Consider the following 16,830-nt stretch of genomic DNA (forward strand, 5'->3'; position numbering starts at 1 on the left):
CCAGGATAAGTGGATTTATTTTTTTTTCTTCTCATTTTTATTTTGCCTTATTTAAAAGCTATTTTCCTGGATAGAAATGCTTCCCAACATTTTTTTTCCTGTAAAACCATTTTGCCTTCGGTTTGGTATGTTTTATTGTCAGTCCATAAAGGTGGTGTTATTTTCTGTCAACATTGTTCCCAGCAGTGATCTGGGATCAGAGACACATCCAGAAGTCCTTCCCCATGCTGTTCCCATTCCATTTCAGTGGTGTTTCCATCCATTTCAGCAATTTTTTGGCCCCCAGACCTCTAGGTAGGGTATGGCGGAAAAATGCTCTAGTCTCCTATTGATTTCCAAGACTTTACACGTGCCGCGCCAATTCTTTGGAATGCACTTCCCAGGTCAATACGATTAGTCCCCAATCCCCACAATTTTAAGCGTGCCCTGAAAACTCATTTATTCAGACTGGCCTATCACCTCAACATATTAACCTAATCTATCCCTGTGTGGCACAGCCAAAAGTTTTACCATAACCAGGTTCCCCGCATCATGTTCCCACATGCTTTATGCATCCATTAGCCCTCTGTGTCTGTACTGTTACACACTTAACATTATGGCTGGTCCATACAATCAGGGCAATTGTTACCACCCACCTTTCGTGTCTCCCTCTTTCCTCATAGACTGTAAGCTTGCGAGCAGGGCCCTCATTCCTCTTGGTATCTGTTATGATCTATGTGATTATTGTTATGCTGTAATGTCTATTGTCTGTACAAGTCCCCTCTGAAATGTAAAGTGCTGCGGAATATGTCGGCGCTATAGAAATAAAATTTATTATTATTATTATTTCTATTACACTCCTTACTCTGGTCAAGCACCTGAGCATTACTGTTTGCTTGATTTGAGTTGCGAACATCCGAGCATTTTAGTGCTTGCCCATCACTAATAATTAATTGTATCTTTCATCGCTGCAATTCTATTATTCTGGCATGCAATATGTGAATTTTCCACTAGATGGCAGAATTACCTGTACAGTATTTGAGCAATTGAATGGAATTCTCATTGTATTTTTTAGGAAATCACATTTCTGTTTGTACATTCTGTTTGTCTGTTCCATTTTCATGTGTAAAGTGGATCCGTTGCATACCTGATGCAAACTGAACGAGAGGGCATCGTTGATAAGTATGGGGTACGACTGGGTTCCATTATGTGTCAGTGTTTAGAATTGAAGAAAAAGTGCGTCTTTTAGGACCGACAATAGAACCCCCATAATAACCAATAAGGTATCTCTGCTTCCATCTGGATCAGTTATGCAATCGTTTTGCGCATGAGTTCCATTGTTTTGATCCTCTAGGTTAGACCAATGAAATGTGCAAGCAGAGATGAGAACTCGGCCTTACAAAATTCAAACATTTTTCTTTTTAGCTTGAAAAGTCTGATTTCATAATATACTGTATCTTTATGCTTTGCCTTCAGTTGACTGTATGGAGTACTTAGAAACTTGCTACATATATATTTATTCTGATAATCATTTACATTTTGTGACTATAAAATATATGATTTTTTAAATACAACATTGTGTAATAGTTATGTTATAAAAAAAATATATACAAAAATAAAATATATGGTATATGGCATATGGCACAGCACTTGCATATCCCAGAAAATTGTAATCATTACAGCCTGTTTGGCATGTACTAAAAATATCTGAAAGATGTGGGTCCTATTCTGGCACCTGCACCTATTCTGAGATCGGAGTCCCATCTTACGCTGCTGTGAATGGAGAGGTGGACGGTCATGCTCACCCGTCTCCATTCACTACAATAAGAGTTCCAAAAAATTGCTGACTAAGTAATTCTGTCTCATTATAGGCTCAAATTACCGGCATTTCTTAATTACCCCGTCCTCTATATTGCAACTTCTATTAGAAAGAATGTATCTAAAAGAGAGAGAAGATTTTTCTGAGATCTTACCCTGGTTCCTTGGTAGAAGTCATCAATAGACTGCGATCCCATGAATGGAAATTGGAAGTGTGTGTGTGGATCGATGCCTCCAGGAAATACCAGTTTCCCTGTGGCATCTATGATTTTTAACCCATCAGGTCTGGAAGGGCGTAGATTTAGTCCAATATCTTTTATCAGCCCATCTTCAATGTAGATGTCCCCAAAAAAGGAGCAATCATCGTTAACTATTTTGCCCCCTCTGAGTAGGATCCTATTAGGTGATGCCATTTTTTTCAATGATCAGCTGAGGCTCTTACAAACAGGCTTCTGAATTTACCTCTACCCAGGCTACTGCAACTCCTGACTTTTATAAGGGGTGGACTGTAAAAGCTCAGAAGAGGCAGGGAGTGGCTATCATTTTTTGGCACTGCAATGGGCACCATAGCAGTCCCAGAAGGAGGAATGTCACGAGGCCAACGAACACAGCTTTATTGAGAACAGTAGACCATTTTACTATTACATAAGCTGCCTTTATATATTAGTAACAGATTTGGTTATTTTGAGGGCAGATTTTTAGATACAAAATATTTGCTTCCACCAAGACATTAAAGCAAAATTAAAGACAGAAATGCAAAATTCACAGTGTATTAAAATGAAAATATTTAATTACGGGTAAATAGATGACATTTTTTATGAAGTTTTAATAGTTTTTTTCCCTGAAAATAATATTATTTAGGCTGGAGTTCTAGACTGTAGTAAAAGTCAGTATATTACGTGTTAGGTTAAAAGTTATCATGGTAATATTTTATCTTGCCCCAAACGTAATAGGGGCTCTTTTACATTGCGCTCTTTGCCATGTTCAGTGGTCCCATTGAGGCTTACGTCTGACACCCTGCCAAACGGGATTTGGCCGATGAAGTGATTGATTATAATGGTGACGACAGAGTCAAAATGTGCTTTGTCGTGAATCATTTTCAGGCATATACGCCTAATGGAGGTGGACACCCAGATGTAGTAGACTGTGACCGAACGTCAGCTTCCAGTAGGCATATATACCAAAAACAGAGCACAACAGAGCGCATGTTGACTCCATCGGCACCTTCACAATCAATAGCCCTGTCGGCACATATGCACTAATCCTATTTTGCGGGGAGTTTGAACCAAACCCCCGATGGGACCAACAAACATACAACAAAGTGCAATGTGAAAGTATCCTCACTATAAACACAGTGGCGAAAACAGAAAAAGGGGACCTCTTAGCAAAGATCAAACTGGACCCACCATTATAGTGCAAGGTTTAGCCTCCCAGGAGAAAAGGGTCTGGAGTGTGGTTTACCACCCACATCCTTTTAGGTCAATTCCTGACCTAGTTGGCTGCAAACAATAAAGTCCCTCCAGGTAAGTTCCCGTACAGGCTCTCACACCTGATGGCAAAGAGAAGAGGAACATTCAAGACTTTTTCTTCATCTCTCCATACACAGTGGGTATGGAAAGTATTCAGACCCCTTTAAAGTTTTAACTATTTCATTGCAGCTATTTGGTAAATTCAAAAAGTCCATTTTTTTTCTCATTAATGTACACTCTGCACCCCATCTTGACTGAAAAAAAAACAAAAAACAGAAATGTAGATATTTTTGCAAATTTCTTAAAAAAGAAAAAACAATATATCACATGGTCATAAGTATATATAGGAAGGAGAGAAATCCGGCTTTCAGGATCGCGCTGTTCCAGTCCAAAGTTCACAAGGAGTTAATCCAAGGACCAAGCAGTGATTATAACTTCCTTTTTATTCCATAAACTCTACGCGTTTCGTGTACACACTGTACACTTCCTCAGTAGCAAAATTTACACTGGCATCACATTCCATTCTCCTTAGGCCTCTTTCACACTTCCGTTTTTTACAGTCACAATCCACCAGGTTTTGAAAAAAAACGGATCCTCAATTTTTTTTTGAGGATCCGTTTTTTTCCCATTGACTTGCATTAATGGCGGATTGTGACGGATTGCTGTCCGTTGCATCAGTTTTTTGTGAGGATCCGCCAAAAGTTGCTGTCCGTCACCATCCTCAAAGATTTCAGAACGGAGCTTGTAACGTTTTTTCCTCTGGCGGATCCTCCAGACACTCATTTAACCCGAAATTCTTTCTGGGTGCCGGACAAAAATAAAAAAATATTCTCTCTCTCTCTCTCTCTCTCTCTCTCTCTCTCTCTCTCTCTCTCTCTCCTTCCCAGCCAGCGATTCCTTTAAATTTCTTCGTTTTCAGGATCCGTCTGAAAACGGATCCTGTGCCATCCGTTCACATCAGTTTAGATCGGATCCGCTTATTGGCCTTTTTGGCGGATTATAACTGATGCAAAAAACTGAAGTGTGAAAGAGGCCTTATATACTAGCTTCCCCAGGAAGTGAGGTAGGTGCTCATTACACTTAAAAAAATTCACACATAACTATCAACATAATATAAAATCACAAAAATCACTAAAATTCATCTATAAAACACACTTCTATAGAAACACACAAATATAAAACTTCACACTAGAAAAAATATAAAACATTATAATAAAATTATGATTATATTCAATAAAAATCTACATTTCTTGGTACATCATATCAATTGGCAGAACACCATTCTCAAATCTCTTATATAACCGCACTTATATTTTCAGTATTAACCCTTCATTCAACATATTATACTTTTACTTTCCTTATATTTCAGGCAGATGATCATATACTAATTAATTTATGTACTCCTATGCGGATTAGATCCTGCACAGCGGACCCATGCTCTGCACTCAAGAAATTTTTCTGTTCTCTCAGCCAAAGGCTCCACATCTCCAGAGTCCTTTTTTTTTTTTTTTTTTTTTTTTTTTGGGGGATGAACAATGCAAAAAACCAGGAGTCTTTAAATGTAATACCGCTCGGTGTCTGTGTTGTGGCATGATTATGCATAATATGACCACATTCAGTTCAATTCAGAATAATAAGGTGTTTGATATAAAGTTTTCCCTGAATTGTAAAAGTAGTTTTGTGATATATTTGATAGAATGCGAATGTGGTTTACAGTATGTGGGTAAAACCACACAAGAACTGCATAACCGCATGAATTCGCACAGACACAATATAATTGAAGGTTTTATGTTCCATGGAGTATCAAAACATTGCACTATAAAACATGGGAAGAAACCATGTATTAAAGTGGCCCCAATTGATTATGTTTCAGAAGACACTGTGAACAGGAGTGTCATTTTGAGAAGAAAGGAAATTTACTGGATTCATAGGTTGCAGACTCTGCAACCATACGGTTTAAATGAAATATCTGACATCTTTAAATAATTTTGGTGCTCTGCATATTTGTCTGCTAAGGATTGGAGTAGTATTGGCATCTGATAATTGTGTGATGTCCATGCTATAACATTACAGCAAGGGAATGATTATATCGCTAATATATAAGGAGATACAATCGGCGGTATTTTACTATGATTGGAATAGTTGGCTGGTGCCTTGAAAAGGTACTGACAGCTCTGGAGATGTGGAGACTTTGGCTGAGAGAACAGAAACGTTTCTTGAGTGCAGAGCATGGGTCTGCTGTGCAGGATCTAATCCGCATAGGAGTACATACATTAATTAGTATATGATCATCTGCCTGAAATATAAGGAAAGTAAAAGTATAATATGTTGAATAAAGGGTTAATACTGAAAAGAAAATATAAGTGCAGTTATATAAGAGATTTGTGAATGGTTTTCTGCCAATTCATATGATGTACCAAGAAATTTAGATTTTTATTGAATATAATCATAATTTTATTATAATGTTTTATATTTTTTCTAGTGTGAAGTTTTATATTTGTGTGTTTCTATAGAAGTGTGTTTTATAGATGAATTTTAGTGATTTTTGTGATTTTATATTATGTTGATAGTTATGTGTGAATTTTTTTAAGTGCAATGAGCACCTACCTCACTTCCTGGGGGAGGTAGTATATAAGGAGAATGGAATGTGATGCCAGTGTAACTTTTGCTCCTGAGGAAGTGTACAGTGTGTACACGAAACGCGTAGAGTTTATGGAATAAAAAGGAAGTTATAATCACTGCTTGGTCCTTTGATTAACTCCTTGTGAACTTTGGACTGGAACAGCGCGATCCTGAAAGCCGGATTTCTCTCCTTCCTATATATGCAATTCTAGTGACCGGCTGATTGCTGCAGTTCATCGGATCCTACCCATTTGTGCTTATGGTTGTTGTGTTTCACTCAACTGAACCAGGTGAGTGGATCCATATCTGTGAAACGTTTATATCACTGGATAAGACCCTATTGTGCGCTTCTGTCTCCTCCTTTTTTATGGTCATAAGTAGTCAGACCCTTTGCTCAGACACTCATATTTAAGTCACATACTGTCCATTTCCTTGTGATCCTCCTTGAGGTGGATCTACTCCTTCATTGGAGTCCAGCTGTGTTTAATTAAACTGATAGGACTTGATTTGTAAAGGTACACACCTGTCTATATAAGACCTCACAGCTCACAGTGCATGTCAGACCAAATGAGAATCGTGAGGTCAAAGGAACTGGCCAAAGAGCAGAGACAGAATTGTGGCAAGGCACAGATCTGGCCAAGGTTACAAAATAATTTCTCCAGTACTCAAGGTTCCTATGAGCACAGTGGCCTCCATAATCCTTAAATGGAAGAAGTTTGGGACCACCAGACGTCTACCTAGAACTGTCCGTCAAGCCAAACTGAGCAATCGTGGGAGAAGAGCCTTGGTGAGAGAGGTAAATTAGAACCCCAAGATCACTGTGGCTGAGCTCCACAGATGCAGTAGGGAGATGGGAGAACGTTCCACAAAGTCAACTATCACTGCAGTCCTCCACCAGTCAGGCCTTTATGGCAGAGTGGCCTGATGGAAGCCTCTCCTCAGTGCCAGACATATGAAATCCCGCATAGAGTTTGCTTAAAAAACTAATGAAGGACTCCCAGATTATGAGAAATAAGATTCTCTGGTCCGATGAGACGAAGATAGACCTTTTTGGTAATAATTCTAAGCGGTATGTATGGAGAAAACCAGGCACTGCTCATCACCTGCCCAATACAATCCCAACAGTGAAAGATGGTGGTGGCAGTATCATGCTATGGGGTGTTTTTCAGCTGCAGGGACAGGACAACTGGTTTCCATTGAAGGAAACATGAATGCGGCCAAGTACAGAGATATCCTAGATGAAAACCTCTTCCAGAGTGTTCTGGACCTCAGACTTGGCCAAAGGTTCACCTTCCAACAAGACAATGACCCTAAGCACACAGCTAAAATAACAAAGGAGTGGCTGCAGAACAACTCGGTGACCATTCTTGACTGGCCCAGCCAGAGCCCTGACCTAAACCCAATTGAGCATCTCTGAAGAGACCTAAAAATGGCTGTCCACCAACGTTCACCATCCAACCTGCTGGAACTGGAGAGGATCTGCAAGGAAGAATGGCAGAGGATCCCCAAATCAAGGTGTGAAAAACTTGTTGCATCATTCCCAAGAAGACTCATGGCTGTACTAGCTCAAAAGGTGCTTCTCCTCAATACTGAGCAAAGGGTCTGAATACTTATGACCATGTGATATTTCAGTTTTTCTTTTTTAATAAATTTGCCAAGATTTCTACATTTCTGTTTTTTTCAGTCAAGATGGGGTGCAGAGTGTACATTAATGAGGAAAAAAATGAACTTTCTTAAATTTACCAAATGGCTGCAATGAAACAAAGAGTGAAAAATTTAAAGGGGTCTGAATACTTTCCATACCCACTGTACATTAATGTATGCCATTGTCCCTGAGGGGATTGTCATCCACTTTTCTCATTGTACCAAAAGACACCTCTAGTTTAGATAGCTCTGATAAGGCAGGAAGAATGATATATAATTACAAAAACTAGGAAGACTTGCATTAGCCTGGGAAAACTGGGTGCCAAAACCCTGACCACATTACAGGATAAGTGATAATTGTATGATTGCTGTGGCTTCGACTACTGGAAACTTCATCAATCCTACCTAAGAACCAGGGTCCCAGAGTCTCTTGTTTAAATGGAGCAATAGTGCTCCTGTGTGACTGCTGCATTAATCACCATCTATGGGAGCAGTGGTAACGCATGAGCAATATACTCATGTCCGACGACTTGAGAATCATACAGTATTGTACTGTATTGTATGTTGCTGTTATGTCACTACGTAATAAGGTTTGCCTTTGGAAGTTTGTCCTCACTAACTCCCTGTCTGGCTCCGTAGCTCTTATGTCAGTAACCCTTCCCTTCTTCTACATCACTCTGAGTATGTTAGCCATGTTATGAAGCTCATGTCTTTGTATCTCTGGCTTAGAATAGTCTTTTTTTTACCTATTGTAATTGTGTGTAACTACAAGAATTCAGCTTGAAAATAGAACCTCTTCAGCCTCTGCAGTCGAGTCAATCTATCTGATGAAATCTATTCTTGTGAGTACTGGTACATAGAGACATCCATAGAAACAACGTCTCAAGCGCCCCACACACGCAGCCTAGTTATGGAGTCAGAATAAATACAATTCCCATAAACCCAGAGAAATGAATGGAGCGATGGTAGTCATGCATACACAGTACCGCTCCATTCAAAGGACTCACAAAAACACTCACCCCACTCACAAAAACACTGCCACAAGTGAGAACCTCAGAGAGAATACAATTATTACTTATCCTGCTGATAGGTGGCAAGTTAATTTTTGGTCCAAATTTCTTTAAAGGTAAACAGTCCCAGACAGACATACTATTAGTGCAATCTGTTCAGCCGCAAAGGGGCCCAAGAAGTAAAGCAGCCCACTACCACCTTCAAAGCAATGATGAGCTATTGGGTTGCAAAGAACCCAAATATTGTTCTCGCACAGGAGCCCTCTACTGACTGTGTCAGCCCATATGAATAGTGGTTATCATCTTCCATAAAATAATTGTAATAATTAACCTTGCATCTTATGACATCTATGTACTTTTTGACAATGTGAACATTTGACTTGGCTTTTAATATAAGTGGAGAATGGAGAAATTCATACTCATGCCCCAGGACTGGTAAAATGATTTATGTCATGCCAAGTTCTGGGGATGATAGATCTGCACATTGCCATGGTTGTTATAACAAGTTCCATATTTGTCTTTTCAGATAAATATTTAAAAGGATCAGGCTGGAAAAATAGGTCAGAACATGTCTTCAAAATATGGAAAAAGTATCAGTGCAACCTGCAGTAGAGGACATAATTTACTGACAGTGGTTCCGATACAGGTTCGTGGGCGATTGTTAGATGGTGCATAGAAAGTTGGAACGGTAAGTTGGGAGACGTGATCCTGTGTAGTGTTAGTGTTAAGCAGAAGGCAGAACAGAAACGAGTCAGGTACAATATCCCCAAAGGTAAAAAGAGCAGCCACTGTGTACCAAGACGAGTCACAGACAGAGGAAGAGCAGAACTGCCCACCTTGCCCACCAACTGTACTCCCCCAGTACGGTGATAAAGTCATATTACATCCAGACCTGTGAATTTCTTATTGCGGGTCTGTCAGCAAGAGTTAACAAAGGCCTTACAGCCTTTTGATTTTATATGACAAATGTTTAGTCACTAATGAGTGTAAAAAATTAAGCTGCCTACAGTCAGGACTAGTGGGAGCTCAGTGCATTTGGATGCATAAATTTTTGAGAGAATGCCATACTCGGTGTATCGATCAAAGCTTCTTAGTGGTGACTAGAGTTCCTAGTAGAGAAGCAGAGCTTTTTTAACCATGTAACAAAAAAAAAGTTGATAACATTATTTTCTACACCTTTCTTGCCTTGAGAATCAATGAATTGTGGTGCAAAGTACAAGAGATTGCTGTAAGTTTCTGAATCTAAGCAGGATATTTGTAAGTCAACCCACAGGAAACAGAACCCTAGGTATAAGTGAGTAACTATCTCTATAGTCACCCCCAAATTAGGTTGTCTTCTCCTGGGCCTTCGGAGCATTATTTTTCATACTGACCCTGGCTGGACCCAATGAAGCCGTATTACTAAAGAGAAATGATTTCTTGTGACCAAGCTGCAGCCTGAGTATATTCTGTCAAGAAGTGTCATGGGTACAGTTTCAGATAAAAAAGATTTTTTTGCTCATTCATTCTGCATAGGAGCCACAACTAAGGGCCATTAATATTGGAATAAATCAGCAACTAGAGAGATGAGAAAAGTTATATAATTTTGCAGTTACGTTTTTACCGACGATGTGGATATTCTATGGCTTGGAGTCTAAGCCATAATCGGTTTCGTGCTGACCTACTGGGGAGCAGAATGTAAGGAATCTCCCTGTTTTTAACCTATACAAAAAGTTATAGTTGAGGTCCACTGCATGGCCACTGATTAGTTGCGGTAGTGTTGATGCAAAATAGATGCATAGTCAGAATCAGAAACAAAGGTGAACACCAAGAGTTTGGTCAGGATGTGTGGTTAGTAAGTAATAGTAGGTGTAGTAGGGGGCCGGATTGGGGGGTGGACCACTGCTTACCAGATGAGGCAAAGATGAGACGGAGACAGCTTCCACTTGTAACAGTTCCGGATTTATTTGCCGTCCTCCTGACGACCACCAAACACGCACCGCAGCTTCTTTACACCACTGTATCGCCAGGCCCGGGTACCTATTCTTCAGCTCCAGTCGCAGTAACGCACCTCGCGGATCTTTCACTGGGGGGCTGTCCTAGACCAATCTACCCCCAGCGCTTCACCTGCCCGAGGTCGTCTTCCAATCGGTACCCCCGGGACCTCGTCTGTCTTGCGGTACGTCGAGTCAGGGTCTCCCCCCTGGTTGCCTCTTTTCCTTGCCTGTCCTGCAGTCCGTCGGGTCAGGGCCACCCCCCTGACTGTCTCTCCTTTGTCCGTCCCCCTGGCCGAGCTCTTCTCACTTTCTCCGTCTTCTTCTGAGCTCCTCCGGGGACTAGACTAGACTCCCTGGAGCCCCGCCTTCTTCTATTTATCCCGTCTCTCACAGGGGAATTTCCCACCCGGGCTCCTATCTCCCCGCCCCCCATGACTAAGCGGATTCCTAAGCCCTAAGCTGATGTTAAGTCCTGTACTACTTTCCCCTACCATCTTGTGGTCATTTCACGGTACAGCACTCCCTTTTCTGTCTTTCCCTGCTGTTACCTTTCTAACCTGTCAATCTCTGTCCCTAGTGCACAAACCGTCCCCTCCTTCTACCAGTCACATCTGTCCGTCAAGTCACCTTCCCCACATAGGGTCAGCACCAGGAGGAGATAAAAATGATATCCAGAAACATAGAGTAAAATAGAGTTAAAAACAGAGTCACAACACTCAGGAAGAGGAGCCTTGCTGTGACACCGAGTCACTTCTCAGGGCCAAGCTTTGAGTCTGGGATATCAAGGAGTCCAACGAAAGATCTATAAACAGAATGCAAGGCACAGAGGAACAAACCACACAGTAGCTGAATGTATGTCTGGCAGAGGTCTGGGATAAACAGCTCAGTGAAGTAGCCTGGGAATCACCTGAGTCAGTAAACACCTGGAGACAACCAGCGCCTCCCGGTCTCAGACTGGATGGCCGAGCTGTCATTCAACACACTGACAGCTCAGCACACGCCATCGGTCATCGCCAAAATAGACAACAAAACTATTAAAGTACTGACAGCATCAGCACACACCTGTACCACATTGGACGGCTGAGCTGTCAGTAACTGCATCCCAGATACACTGAGGGGTGGAACTGCGACACTTGCAATCGTTAATACCGTATTTGCAGGCACAGAATGGCAGGCCAATAGCCAGATGTCACCAGCAGGTTGGTGAATAGGAGAGCTATAACAGGATTTTAGCTGAAGACAGGATCCGAAGAGCAAGCAGCAAAGCCATGGCCAGCTTATTGGGACATGTCATTGGAGCAGGATGATAACATTTATTTGCTTTTTGTACCATTTTCTTGCAGTTTTCAAAACTCTTCACATGTTGCCCATCAATAGGTACACACATTGCTTATTTATTATTTCCACAGGACACAAAATCTGCGTTGCTCATGTATGATGGTCACACAGGTGCTAAACTCATCACAGTATCAGTGCTCTGACTTCTAATGAGTTCCCGTGTGGTCACCACATGGCCAGAACAGATGGTTGGGAGATATGGATTACTGTACATGCCATAAACGTAGAGTTGTTCCATAAGAATCATTACATTTGCTCCTGTTGTATTTTATTATTTTACTTCTGCAGACTGACAAGATCGTCTTGTTTAAAGAAACAGCTTCATGGAGAGGCTCAAACTGCAGAAACACTTTCATTGTCAATCACCATATAACGTACATTCCGTCTGCTGTCAGAGGCCGGTGGCCTTATATTATCTTGGTGGAATAATGTTTTTTCTTTTTTTGCTCACACTCCTCTGATTTAACTTATTCTCTAACTCCCTAATTTAACCCCTTCCTCCAATGGTCATTTAATCATATGTCATTTTAGAGAAATTATTAAATCTTGCCAAGATGTTGCACACAAGGTGGTTGCTCAGTATAGAAAATTAATTTTCCCTAATATGGAATTCTGAATTAATAGAACCGGGAAAGGGTCCTCTGTTCAGGATATTCCTCTTTTGGACAGAGAGAAGAGCAACTGTATAGAGTGCCTCTAAGTCTGTGGAACCTCTACTATCCTTCATTATACAGACATCGTAATAAATTATATGGCTACTGTGTAATACTTAATTTACCCTCTGGGGGAGCTGCAGGAAAAAGGAACACTTGAAAAAACAGTCAGAATTACCCCCACATTACAGCTGGGGGTTCCAGCAGAGGGAAACTTTGTAATAATAATAATATAATTATAATCCGCTTATTCTAAAAGGACCATTGTAACAAGTAGGGCTTATCGAAAACAGAGAACACATTTGAAATAAAATTGTGCTTGAAAAAAGTTTTACATTTTAATTAATTTAATTACCGACAAATGATGAGCATATGTGACAAAACATATACAGAGACGCGCCATAGAAACATCATAATTAAAATCAATACCAACTAAATAAATTGTGCTAAATAGTCTCATAAAACATCCATTTTATTAAAGATTAAAAAAAAACAAAAAAAACAATGGTAACGATCACACATACGTACAGAGTATCTCCAATGTTGGACTACAACTACACTAATGTATACAGGTAATACAAAAGGTGCACAAGAGCAACCAGATCAACATGAATCTGTAAATATAACTAGACAGATAGAGTAAAGATAGAAATAGAAAGTGTGACGCACCCCCTGATGAAGCTTGGGTGAAACGTGCGTAGGGGCCTGGTAACCACACTACACATTTTAGCCATCTGAGGACATCACTTGATGTACTGTAAGTATGTGGCTTTGTATTTTTATCTTTACACCATCTGTCTAGTTATATTTACAGATTCATTTTGATCTGTTTGCTCTTGTGCACCTTTTGTAACACTTGTATATATTAGTATAGTTGTTGTCCAACTTTGGAGATACTCTGTACGGATGTGTGATTGTTATCATTGTTTTAAAAAAATAATAATAAAATGGATGTTTTATGAGACTATTTAGCACAGTGTATTTAGTTGGTATTGATTGATCTGCTATTAGCTAAGATCATGTCATTGTGGGAGCTCTGATTATTTACACAGCAATGGCTCCGTTACATAGAAGAGCGGTGTGCACGGAGCCTGTACAGCAGCACAGGATTCCTCTAGGCACTGCACTGTGTGCAGCCATACAGTGCCTTGCTGTGGCATCACATCACAGAGATGTTCTTTTCAAAAAGCATTGCTCTTATTTTGCTACTGATGCAGCAGTCCTTAAAAAAGCAATGAAATGTTTGTTTGGTATGGCTGTCATTTGCATGCAATGTCTGTAATGTTGCATCTCCCATGCAAAGTCAGTGAGCACATGTGCAATGCAAATTGCAAAAGAGGCGGAACATAAAAGGGAGGGTCTAAGTAGGAATGTAGTAGAAGGCAGGAGGAGAATGGGTGAGACTTCAGAAGAAAGGGGAGTGGTGGATAGGAGGTGTCGAAAGCACCAACAATCTACCCTGGGCTTGGCTAGTTTGGGAGAACTTTGGAGTTGGGTGAGTTAGAACGGAGGCTGAGGTTTGGAATTTGCGATGGTCAACAGTTGGATATAGAAATTATTTTCATTCCAGCTAAAGGTTGTGGCAATTGAGGGAGCTTTTCGAAGTTGGATATTGATTTTAATCATGGATGGTTTTAGATAGCCATCAAAGTTCTGGACCCACTAGGTGGCTTCAGGTTTGTTTTGGTGTGTATGGGGTCTCCAATATGTAAGGCTAAGGGAAATGCAGGTGTTTGCTCATGGTAAAACCGCTATGCAGGATGTGCCAAGTGACTCTGAGCTTTTGGCGAAGTGGCTAGAGGTAATATCACCTGTGCTGCAGTAGATTGCCAGTAAGAAGCACAAACTTAAAAGGCCTCACCTTCTCTTTAATGGTTCCATAGTAAAAGTTGTGATTGGTTTCAGGGTGGATGACTTAAGCAGGGGGACAAGTCGTGGGCATGTAAGTTTTGGGGTGGATGATTTCAGCAAGGGGTGAAGTCATACATAGTAACATAGTAACATAGTTTTGAAGGCTGAAGGAAGACCTTATGTCCATCTAGTTCAGCCTATTTTTAGTGCAGCTGTTCTGCATTGTTGATCCTGGGGAAGCCAAAAACCCACAGAGTAGAAGCCAATTTTCTCCATAGGGAAAAAAATTCCTTCCCCTAAGCTGGGTCAACCATCTACCTATAATATTATGCTATTCGTAACCTTCTATACTGTTACTCACAAGAAAAGCATCCATTCCTTTCTTAAATTCATTCAGTGAGTTGGCCATCACCACTTCCTCAGGAAGAGAATTCCAGAGCCTCACTGCTCTTACCGTGAAGAACCCTCTTCTATGCTGGTGCAGAAATGGTCTTTCCTCCAAACGAAGAGAATTCCCCCTTGTTCTTGTCACAGTCCTTGGTACAAACAGTTCATTGGAGAGATCTCTGTATTGCCCTCTGATATACTTGTACATATATATTCGGTCTCCCCTAAGTCTTCTCTTTTCTAGAGTAAATAGACCTAATTTTGATAACCTTTCTGGGTATTGTAGTGAACCAACTCCATTTATCATTTTAGTAGCCCGCCTTTGAACCCTTTCAAGTTCAGTAATGTCTTTCTTGAGCACCGGCGTCCAAAATAGCACACAATACTCCAAGTGTCCCCTGACCTCTTCTAATGCATCCCATGACATGACATGATATTTAAGTCAGGGCTTTGTAAGTTTTAACCCCTAAATAGAAATGTTCAAGACTCGCAGAATTGAGAGCAGCTACAATAAACTTACTTTCCCTCTGAAACCTTGAGCATTGATTCGTTAATGAAGAGACCACTGATATTTAATGAACACTTTGTAATGCTTCATTTCACCTGCGGTGGCGCTGTAGAAGAACTGAATGTTTATTGACAGTTTGCTTGCACATTACATTTGGCATTCCTATATGTGATGGGGCACTTTTTTAACAAAAAGACATCATCCAAAGTCGACAAGTCATGTACACATGATCAATACTGGTTCATATCTTCAGGATTTGAAAAAAAAAATAATGTGATCGATGAACCGACGATGCCCTAACGACAAATCTGTTGTAGGCTAAAGACAGCGTCAGATCGGACTTGGTATTGCTTTCTGACCATAAATATAAAAGTATTGAAAATTATGCTAAATGAAAATATGAAGTCCTGTCTAACAAGACGCAGGTGATACATAAATATGGAGTTCAGCCCAAATTGTTAAATCTGATAGGAGGTTTAGCAGAAATCTGCAGAATTTTTAATTCTAAAATGAATATTATTTGTTTAAAGTCAATTACAAACCAAGTCATTACCTTTGTTCCGATGTAGAAATCATCCACAGAAGATGTATTCATGAATGTGAACTCCAAGTGTGTGTGGCTATCGATGCCCCCGGGTATCACCAGTTTACCGCTGGCATCTATGATCTTCAAATCAGCAATGTTATCAGGTCGTAGGTTCTCTCCGATGTCTTGGATTATTCCATTGTTTATGTAAACATCAGATATCTGGGAAAAGTCGCTGTTCACTATTTTCCCACCTTTGATCAAAATTCTCTTTGAAGCCATGGGCCTGGTTGACTTGACCAGAAAAATACTAGAAAGTTCCCACTTGTATAATCCTATAAGAGATGTGCCCGGAATCTCTGCTGCTCGTCACAGCTCAGGTTTTTAGCTGGACTCTGTCCCTGCTTCGGTCTAGTATGTTATGTGATATAGTACATACCAGAGACAGCTTTAAATATTACGGACAGGTTTCACAAACCACTCCTCCGCCTTTTACGGGACACTCATTCAGCACAACTATGTATGATTAACCATTCCTCCCATTCATATTCTAAAGTTTATGATTTACAGCAGAATTCGTAATGTTAACCTTTATACAGTGGAGCACGAAAAATAGTGGTTTTGCGCCGTTAATATACTGTATTACAAAAATTATGCTTCTCATTTTTTTGTAGCCCTTCTAGTCTTAATTGTTAAATAAAAATGGATCTTTTGAATAAATGCATTAGCAGTAGCGGTGGCACAGCAATAGGAAGTTGTAACTTGAACCAGAGAAAGGCGGACTAGCGCAACTAACAGACTAGACCGGGACTGATTGGATGCGCTTGCTCGTAGTCTGTAAAGAGAAAGTCTTAGTTACTCACCGGTTAACGGTATTTTTCGGAGTCCATGACAGCACCACCTGAGAGAGGGGATCCGCCCTTCAGGAACAGGAAACCTACAGATACAAAAGGGCGGCACCTCTCCCACGCATCAGTTGGATTACAGAGGACAAGAGGACCACAATGGTTAATAGCAAAATTTATATACAGTGTTTTTTATACAACTAT

The 16,830-nt window shown here is 40.4% G+C and overlaps 1 protein-coding gene across 3 annotated transcripts in view; it reads right to left on the bottom strand.

The window, feature by feature from the left end:
* The window catches only part of DPYS (dihydropyrimidinase), a 104,722-nt gene extending 88,557 nt beyond the window's left edge, over positions 1-16,165 (bottom strand). For 2 of the 3 annotated variants that reach the window (XM_073590168.1, XM_073590166.1), the window contains exon 1: positions 1,953-2,279. In XM_073590168.1, coding sequence (XP_073446269.1) covers positions 1,953-2,210 — 258 coding nt within the window. In that variant the 5' untranslated portion in view covers positions 2,211-2,279. Of the gene's footprint in view, positions 1-1,952; positions 2,280-15,808 lie in introns of those variants that run through there. The other variant, XM_073590167.1, reaches the window with a different exon arrangement.
* Between the last annotated feature and the right edge of the window lie 665 nt (positions 16,166-16,830).

The sequence above is a fragment of the Dendrobates tinctorius genome, unplaced genomic scaffold, assembly GCF_039654945.1.
Source record: "Dendrobates tinctorius isolate UK_male_01 unplaced genomic scaffold, ASM3965494v1 ptg000116l, whole genome shotgun sequence".
Taxonomy (NCBI): domain Eukaryota; kingdom Metazoa; phylum Chordata; class Amphibia; order Anura; family Dendrobatidae; genus Dendrobates; species Dendrobates tinctorius.